At 43.6% G+C, this 10,261-nt stretch overlaps 1 protein-coding gene across 1 annotated transcript in view; it reads left to right on the forward strand.

The window, feature by feature from the left end:
• The window catches only part of Gpc3 (glypican 3), a 515,396-nt gene extending 506,200 nt beyond the window's left edge, over positions 1–9,196 (forward strand). Inside the window, exon 8 of the mRNA XM_004634481.1 lies at positions 8,658–9,196. Within this exon, the coding sequence (XP_004634538.1) occupies positions 8,658–8,827 (170 nt within the window). The 3' untranslated portion in view covers positions 8,828–9,196. The remainder of the gene's footprint in view (positions 1–8,657) is intronic.
• Positions 9,197–10,261: the final 1,065 nt, after the last annotated feature.

The following is a 10,261-nucleotide window of genomic DNA, read 5'->3' on the forward strand; positions in this document are numbered from 1 at the left end:
GAGCCATCTCACCAGCCCAGTGTTTACTTTTATTGACCCTCTTCACAACATTTGACTTTGGTCACCCATACTTTTTTGAAATACTCCCTTCCAAAATAATAGCTGAGTGGGATGGCATCCACGTGTAATCCCAACTATAGGAAACTGAGACAGGTGGATCATAACTTTGAGGCCAGCCTAGGCAACTTGCCAAGACTATTTCTGAAAGTAAAAAATAAAAGTAAATGTCTGGGAATATAGTTCAGTGGTAGAATAGTTGCCTTGCATGTGCAGGGGCATGGGTTCCACCCTCAGTATAAAAAAAGGCAAAATACCACGACCACTACTAAGTGTCTGTGTCCCCAACTCCTCTCCCTTTGGTACCTCACAGGCCCGTCCCTTCCCATGGGAATGCACTTGGCTCTCTTATGGGAAGTAAAGGCTTTGGGGAGCTGGTTCCCATAGGGTTTAGGCAGCTTCCAGTGAAAAGCGCTTGTAGACATGAAAGCAATAGTGGCAGCAGTGTGTCACCCTCCTGTGGAAGGCAATGAGAGTGCTATGAAGCTGGCAGAGGCCAGCCAGTACCCTCCCTATTGGCTGTTCTTTTCCTGGGAATGTGGCTTAGCTTATGGTGTGCCCGACCCAGTACACTTGTCATCCATAGTATAGTGAGATTATACAGTGGAATGATTTACTCTTTTTCAAAGAATTCAGTGACTTCTTTTCATATGTTTTTTACTGGCTCAACACAGTAGTGAAACACAGGCAGTGGCTGAAACCTAGAAAACATTTTGTGTTAGAAGGCTGACCACTCAGAGCCCATGTTAGGAACAATTGATGTGGTGTCTGCCTTCCTGATGATGAACTTAAAGAAGAGCTACATGAAGACATTAATGAGGATTTTTTTTCTGATGCTGAAAACTGAACTTAGGGCCTTCTCACCTAGCTATATCCCCAACTTGTTTTTTTTAATGTTTATTTGGGGGCAAAGTTTTGCTAAATTTCTTAGTTCCCCAGGTAGGCTGGATCTTGTGATCCTCCTGCCTCAGCCTTTAAGAGTGTTGGGATTACAGGCATACACCACCATACCCAATGAGTAATCAAGAATTTGTGAGGCCAAATATCCATCATGGCCATTGGCAAAGCCCAGATAGCCCAGATTGCCTAACTCTACTTTGAGGACGTTTCCACCTAAGTCCTCCATGCACTGTATTAGTGTGACAGTTAATCTTCCTCCTCAGGATCCCAGGTATAATCTGAAGATCCCATTAAACAAAGAAATATACCATGAAACCCTTGGTAAGTTTGTGAATGGTACATTTCTACTGTCATAGCCTTGCATGATTCAGTATAACATAGTGTATGTCGTGCAAATCTCCAGGAGGCAGCATGCCATGGCCACATGTGCCCACAAGGACCCTGTGGTACAACCTGAAGCTATGTGTGTCCTGGACTGTGAAGCAGACCTGAGGCTCAGCTAGGGAGGGGGAAGCCCATCCTATTTAGTACACCGTTATTATAACCAAGGGTGTCTGCAAGCTGGCACACTGTGCGGTGGTACTGCTCTACAAAGACTCTCATTAGACCAGTTTAAAAGTTAAAGGCCTCAAGTGTTCTTGCTTCTCCTTGTCACATATATATGAAAAAAAAAAACATCTAATCTCCCCAATGTCCTAGCATCATTTCTAAGGTCATTTCTGAGGTCAGTTTCTTATCAGATACAGCGGTACATATCTGTAATCTCAGCATTCCAAGAGGCTGGAGTAAGAAAATCACAAGTTCAAGTCCAGCCTGGGCAACTTAGGAAAAACCATGCCTCAAATTAAGATTTTTTTTTAGGGAGTAGGGATATAGCTCATTACAAAGGCTCTCCATTTAATGCCCAGTAGGCCCCAGCAATATAAGTAAATAAATAAATCACTTTCTTTTGCTTAAGTCCAGGAAGTCAGTCACTTCACATATTTTTTTCACCCCTGGGGATTGAACCCAGGGCACTGTATCACTGAGCTAAACACCCAGCCCACTTTTCACTGTCTTTTTAAGCTTTGAGGCAAGGGCCTGCCAAACTGGTGACCATTCGCCTGCCTCAAACTCCCCAGGGTGCTGATCACAGCTTGTGCCACCACACCCAGCTACTGCACATCTTGAAGTTCACAAAGGAGGAGATGTGGCTGTGAGAAGGGACTCTTGCTGAGGGGAGGACATGGGAACCCAGATGTGCTTGTGCTTTGGAAGCAAACGGCAGAGCCCACAGGGCTTCTGTGGGAATGGGCAGCAGTGTGAGCAGTACTGCAATGAGCACAGTTTCCTTGGAGATTCCCCCCATCTCATCCCCAGGGGATGCCAGGCTGCTTCCCAACGTTTCACATATTCATGTATTAAGGGGCCAACTGTACACAGCAAATGCAAAGCCAGGGATAGCAGCGAAGCCATCTGCCAGTGCAAGCCTGGCAAGGAAGAAACCCCCATGCTTGGCTTAGCAGCAGCTTCTCTCCCCTGGCATTTCCATGGCAGCTCTTCTTTTGGGCTGCGCTGTGAGGTCCTCCTGTTGGTGTGCATGAAGCTTCTAAAGCAGTGCATCTTCCTCCTTGCTGCGCAGCCCTCAGAGCATCCACATTTGCTTGCTCTTATAGACTCCAGTCCCCAGTGGCTCATCTCCCTGGCTGCCAGATTCCTCTGGCTGCCTATGTGGCTGCCTGTGCATGCCTGCCCAATGTGCTGCAGGCCCTGCAACTTTTCCCCAAAGCTTTCTGTGCACTGGCTTCAGTGGAAGTTATTAGGCTAAGCTTGTTTTCAAAAACCAAAACCATAAGAATCTAACATGGATTACTTGTTGTCGGGGTCTGTTACCCAAGATTAAAAAGGCTAAAGAAGAAAAGGACCTCAGAATTGGGGAGCTGATGAACATCACTAAAGAAACATTCCAAGAGAAGCAATGGGTTGTCCCTACTTGCTTATGGAAGCCCTGCTGGGGGCCACCACATTGGCTGCTGTAGGCAGAGGGATGATTACACTCTGTAGTGGAGTGTGCCCCTCACTGGGCCACGGGAACCTTGGAAGCAGACGACAAAAGCTCAAAGGAAACTTAGAAGTCATCACTTCAACACCATGATTTTACCAGATGAGGCAACTGAAGCTCACAGAAGGAAGTGAGTTGTCTAAGGCAAACTAGTAAGTCAGTGGTGGAGCCAGGTCTCAAGCCCAGGGCTCCAGAGTGCCAAGGATTGCACTAGAAGACTGCAATAAGGAGGGTCACTGTCCTGCAGATCACAACCTGCAGACGCTAAGGAGCCACCGTTGATGGGGATCGTGTAATCTGCACCACAAAGCACATGAAGGCAAAATGACAGATGGCCTGACTGTGTAATTACTGCAGGTTGTTGGTTCTACCCTGAAGGTATAGTTAAATGGGTTACACATAGGTACAGTACCTCTGGGGCTAGCCTCAAAACATCCTTCCTGTCCCAAACACACCAAAATACATATTCTGGAAAATCACTCATAAAAAGTATGAATAACTTAAAGAAAGGGGAGGGGTTATTCAGATTCCCATAATTTTCCATAAGACATTGGGCTCCTAGCAAACTGAGAAAAAATTTAATGTAACATATAGATTTAGCTTCTTTTTTTTTCCAGAGGCGAGGATTAAGATTGAATCCAGGGTCTTTGCATTGAGCTACATCACCAGCCCATTTTTCACTTTGAGAAATGGTCTCACTGAGTTGCTCAGGCAGGATTTGAATTTGTGATCCTCCTGATTCAGCCTCTCAGAGTACTTGTATTACAGATGTGTACCACTGTACACTACCACATTCTTTGTATGTATACTCCTGGCTGACCCACACACACTGTTCCCATAGGCTTCTTGTTTTTCCTAAGACAAAATGTCTGATGTGTCTCCTATTTAGGGCTGTCCTCCACATATACTAATGGTCTTTCTTTTTTTTTTTTCTTTTTTTTTTTGCGATACCAGGGATTAAAGTCAGGACCCTGCACTTTCCAGGCAAGCACTTACTCTAGTGAGCTATCTCCCCAACCCTACTAATGATCTTTCTAAAAGCACAAATCAAGAGCTGGGTGTGGTGGGACATGCCTATAATCTAAGTACTCTGTGAGGCTAAGGCAGGAGGGACCTGGGTTTGAGCCCAAATGAAACAAAATAGCAGTTGGGAAGTGGCTTAGTGCAAAGGCTCTGTGTTCAGTGTGTACTACAACAAATAAAACAAAAGAACTCCAATGGCTCCCTGTGGCTCAGAGAATAGTTAAAATAGCCTTTTTCACCCACCTCTATTTAGCCCTGATTGGTCCTTCCTTATCTTTCATCAGAGTCACCTGCTGTTACCACATACACGTGCACAACCCACCCCCAGTTCACTCTGTGGCTTCTCAAACCATGGAGGCTGCTTGTCCTACCTACGTTGTCCAGTCCTGGGGATGTATAAACTGACCTCTCTGCCTGGAACACTCGTGTCGTTCATCCCTGCTGCAGTTCTACCCACCCTCCATGATATAGATTCTATCCACATTGTTCCAAGAAATTTTTAGATCCTTCTATTTTTACCTCTTTCTTCTGTTCCCACGGTGTTTTGCCTGTGCTTTATTTGAGCCTTTTCAACTTTTGGCCAAGTATCTAGTTGGTTTGTCTGTGGGTCTGTTGCCTTTGCCAGAGTGTGGGATTCCTGGAGGCAGATGCTAAATCTTTTTCTAACGTTCTAGCTAAGTTCTTGGAACATCATAGGCTAGCAGTGTTGAATTAAATTGGATTATATTTCCCCTGTTTATGAATGGACAGAGGCAATATTTATCTTTGGCTTTTGGCTAAAAGCCTATTTCCTCTACCTCCCTTATTGCTTCCTTGTTATAATAAGATGTCCCCTTTATTGCTAATCCTTGCCATAGTAGCCCAGAGCCAGAAAGTGGCTTTCCTGGGATTCCCACCTATTTCTGCCACAGAAGCCAGACTGTGGGCTTGGATGATAAAACTTTTGCTGTCCCTGAGTTTGAGAACCTCAGGTGATAGATAGCCACAGTTTAGAGAGTGCAGGAAAAAAGCATCGTGAGTACTCTTGGGGTACCCTTTGTTTCTGAAAGACTTGGCTGAACTAAAGCAGGATTTAGAAAAAGCACAGCTTCCCAACTTTCCCCCACTCTACAGCTGTTGTTCTTTGTTCTAATGCACATAAAAGCAGTAACTTTTGTCCCTGTAAGTACAATTTTATAACCCCCTGTTCCCATAACACCTTATTTCCAAGTAGGGCCACCAAGATACAAAACTATTGCAACTTGACAAACTGCCTTTGTTGTTCTGCCCACCCACAAGTTGCCCCATCCCCTTGATCCACTGTATAAAAACTGGAGCCTTTGCTTTCTCCAATGCTCAGCCATTTTGGACAGGACTCCTACTGAGCCAGGTGTGTACACCCAACAAAGAACTCCTGATCCTGCATTCATCTCCCCAGTCTCTTGAATTCTGCAACACAACTTTGGACGTAGAGTGTCTAATGGTCTTGGCAATCACTTGATTTTCTCAGGGAAACAGAACTCATGTGATAAGTCCCACTCAGAGATCCCATGCCAAAGCTCTTTTCACTATTTCACAGAGTTCAACAAGGCTACTTAATCTACTTTTACTTAATCAAGGTCAATATTATGTTGGAAACACTGGCTTTTCCCATGGTTTTTGGAAGATTTTCTTAGCAGTATATTTTCACTAATTGAGTTATCTTGTTTTAAATAAGAATCTATTACTACTTATTCATTGCAGCCAATTTGGTACATAAAAGTTTTCAAAAGTCAGTGCAGCTTTACCTGATATCTAGAATAATAACTGGATTCAACTAAGGTAACACCTGGGTCACATACCAGCTATGTAAATATGAGCCAAATAATAATAATCTGAAGGTGGACCAGATAGCTCAGCAGACTAAAGTGCCTGCTTAGGCAGAGTGTAGGGACTTGGGTTCGATCCCTGGCATGTCATGCTGGTCCCGCCCCCAGGGTGCACTGAGATGGCAATTGAGACTGGGCATGGTGGCACACACCTATAATCCCAGCGTTTGAGAAGCTGAATACAGGTGGATCACTACAAATCGCATCTATGTAGTGAGATCCTATAGACTGTGTAGACCTTGTACTAAATATGAAAAATTAATAATAATAATCTGAGATGGAACTTCCTCATTAGTAAAATAGAATTATAATTCCTACTCTAAAATGCGGTGGAAAAGTTAAGTGAAATGAGAATGAATATAGATAGATAGATAGATAGATAGATAGATAGATAGATAGATATAGATATATAGATATATAGATATATATAGGCATTACACTTGGGATACAATGCAGAACAATAATTAGAGGTCATTACTATGATTTCCAAACATTGGGTCCAAGAGATAGAAATACCAAAAAGTGAGTGGACTGAACAGAAATAACAAAAATGACTGGGTTTAGCAAAACTACTACATTTATAATAACTGCTATAGTGAACAAAATGGTTTAGTGTTAGCAGATTATTTGAAGAGTAAAATAAATAGAATAGGAGCTGGGTGGTTAGCATTAATAGATGTTGTTTCATCTTGATCCTGGGCCAGGAGCATCGTCCAGAAAAGGAATCTGGAGGCCACACCAAGGGTGCTCTCATTCAGGTCAGCCCTAAAAATACTCCTCTTCACTTAAGTGGAGAAGCTGCTCTGAGACTTGGGGCTGGCTTTCAACAGATCCAGCCATGTGTGCTCTCCATTTTAGTGAAATCCGATCTCAACTAAGCCTGTGCTGTCCTTGCAGACTGACAGCTGACCTCAGCTTTCTTGTGGGCCCTGCATAGTTCACCTTTCAGAGAAAGAGGTCTGATTTCCAAGTAGAACATTGCTCTTTGTTCTTCTGTTCTTTCTGATTTGCTTGTTTGTACATATTTATTGAGAGGGCGCTACATTATAGTCTGCTAACTTTCTTTTCCCTTGTTAAGAATGGTTCTGGAAAACTTGACATCAGTCATGATCAGAAAAAACCTTTCTGGTTTGAGAGGCATAAAGTGCAATTAGATCCATATATATGTACTAAAAGTTAAGACATCATTTCTTTGCACACCATCAAAACAGAATTACAGTTAACTACAAAATAGAAAAATATTTGTATACATTATAGGCAGATGATTCACTCTAATATGTATTCTTCTAATTAATACAAGACAAAGGATATGAACTGTTATTCGCTGAAAAATAAAATTAGTAAACTAAACCAGAAAAAGTTGATCTGTGCTAATACTCAACTCCATGCAAATTAAAGAAGCCTTGAGGTATGAACTAAAATGGCACCTTTTTTGTGCCCCCAGTGGACAAACAGTAAAATTGGTTCTCTCATCATTGCTGGTGGCTTAGAGATTACAGAAGCATTTTGGCAAAGTGATGTTGCAGTCTGTGAAGTTCAGCCCCCTGGCTTTGATCACCTTGATTTTGCTTCTTGACCTAGCCAGGGCCAGTCTCAGAGCAATCCTGGTCCTGACCCTGCTCTGCACATGTCCTGAACCAGCTGAGTCCCCACACTTGCTTCCTGTGAACTACAAATGTTCCATGCCCTGTAAGAGGAGCTCTTCCTTCCCCTTCCTTCCTTCCTTCTGTAGAATCCCAGTCATTTCCTCTGGGCCTGTTGCTGTGCATCTCAATGTCCCCAAAGGATCTTTCCAGATCCCTTGGCCACAGCACAGTTGGCTGGCTGGCAAGCTTGCTCATACCACATCACCTTCACAAGACATGGAAATAGAAACATTGACAACAGCATCTACAGAAAGCCAGAAGTGGTTGATGTCTAAGTCCAGAAGAGCAAATGTGAGCGCAACTGAGCCCTATGCCAGGGCCAATGATCCTGAATCTCCTAATGAACCATTATCTTTATTTGGGGGGGGGGCTTTTGCATTAAGCAAAGCTGAAGATATCCACTTTCTTTTCAGAACTGAGAATCTATAAATGAGAGGCAATCAAAAAATGAAAGACCTTTACCCACTTGCCTCTTCTCCAACCTAATTTTCTTGGTACTATGAAGCCTATTGAATACATCAATTTGGCTTTGAGGGATGATGCTAGGGGTGACCTAATAGATAAAAGAACTACTTGGGAAAAATAAAACAGCTTTCAACAGCAAGTGACCCTGTCTTCAACCCTAATTAAATCAAAGTTCTCAGGATAAGGAAATCTATATGGGGTACTGGGCTCAGGCTCAGGGAGTCCACACCACTCCCTCCTTAGCTAATACCCAAGGACACATGCATGGTCACCCACACATAACATTTTGATAACAGAGAGATCTGTTGAAAATGACCTTCACTTCAAGCACAGCCTGGCCTGAAAGGAGAGGTTGTTGATGTGTATGCACTTCAGGGCGTGGGTGGAGCAGAGGAGAGTGCAGCCCTGCATGCTTCTCTTGCTGTGGTCTCAAGAAGGAGCCCATCCAGCCCTCCCCTTCCTCCATATCCATATCATCCTCCTCCCTCCCCTTCTTCCATATCTATATCCTTCTCCTCCTCCTCCTTCCTGTCTCTTGGCACCCTTCCCTTGCAAAAAAGAAAAAAAAAATCAAGGCTCGGACTTTCCAACAGGCCAGACAAGTGCTTCAGCGGTGAAGAGTATACACCTGACACTGTACATTATCCCACATTTCAAATCCTTCTCTTCTTTTGGCAGAACTGGCTTATGATCTGGATGTGGACGAAGCTCCTGGGAGCAAGCAACATGTGAACCAGAAGGACAGTGAGGCCACCACCTCTCACAGTCTCGGCAACACACTGTCCCCCCTGAAGCTCCTCACTAGCATGGCCTTCTGCATGATGTGCTTTTTCTTCCTGGTACACTGACTTCCCGGTGCCCAGCAGTTGTGCTGCCCTGCAGCACCTCGTGGTCCTCCACAATGGGAGCCACCTCCTTATTTTTTTCTATTTTTTTTTAATCTTACATACCTCCTCCAGCCATTAAGTAGAAGACTAACTATGTGTTATGTTTTCGAAAATCAAATGGTATCTTTACGAGGAAGGTAAATTTTAGTGGTAGTATAGATTGTCCTTTTGCAAAGACAAAAAAAAAATCCATCAAGTTGTGCCAAAATATTTTCCTACATTTGGCTTCTCTCTCTCTCTCTCTCTCTCTCTCTCTCTCTCTCTCTCTCTCTTTCTCTCTCTCTCTCTCTCTGGATTTCTTTGGAAAAAAATAAATGTTCAAATAAAAAATGTATTGAGTCTGTTTCTGTAAACCATCACATACTTCTCTCTCACCTGACCTTTTCAGGATAATCCCATCAGACCCCATCTGGGTCCTTGAAACCCACCTCTCTGCCTGTGTTTCGAGTATCAGTCCTGGCCCCAAACCCCAGTCAAAGCTACTCTGTTCCAATCCACACCCAATCCACACTCTCCATTTAGAAACCTTAGTTGGAGTTTCTTGCCTGTGAGGCCAAAGGTACCTCAAAAGAATTCACAATGTGGTCATTACAAATATCACTTGCCCACATAGAAAATCTTCTGTGTGGGCCATGTCCAAGTAACACAATCAATATTCCCTTCCCCCAGTTGGAGATGGGGGCCTCAATAGCGCAAGCAAATAATCCCCCTCCTTCCACACTGCTGCTGTCTCAGGCTTGCTCTACATCACCTCTCTCCAGGGGCTGCCACATGGGTCAGTTTGCAAAAGTGGTCATCAGTGAACTCTTTAAGATGTAACGCTCACTCTTGGCCTCAAGTAGGCTTCTTCAGTATTCACTTATTTTTCAGCTAAATTTTATGAACCTCCTGGCTTCCAAGTGCTGTACCAGTTGCTAGAGACAGTGGCCAGCCAAACAGATTTGATCCCTGCTCTCACAGATCTGAAGATCTGGCACCAATTGTAATTTCAATGCTTGCTTTCCATGAATCATAGGCTCAGTAATATTCTTAAAATCTGTTTTTTGCAGTACAACATCACAAATAATTATGGCACTCATGTGGATACCCGGATATTCTGCTGCCAAGGAATTGTCATGTATCATTTATATAATGTTCAACACATTGCTTTTTTGTGAGATCGTTTCAGTAGAAAGGATCCTTGATTGCTTCTACAAGATGACAACTCCCACCTCATCAGTATAAGAATGAGAAGCAGGAGATGGGTACAAACCAAAACTGAGGAAGAGATAGGAAGTCCCCTTTGGTTTTTAGAGGTGGCACCAATCAAGATCTCTGGGTTTGGTCCAGTGGAAAGGAGTCACCTTGTGGACCTCTGGTGGTCACCTTGTTGTAATTTCTCCCAACTTATCATCT

This window comes from Octodon degus, unplaced genomic scaffold (genome assembly GCF_000260255.1).
Source record: "Octodon degus isolate 3935 unplaced genomic scaffold, OctDeg1.0 scaffold00063, whole genome shotgun sequence".
Classification (NCBI taxonomy): Eukaryota; Metazoa; Chordata; class Mammalia; order Rodentia; family Octodontidae; genus Octodon; species Octodon degus.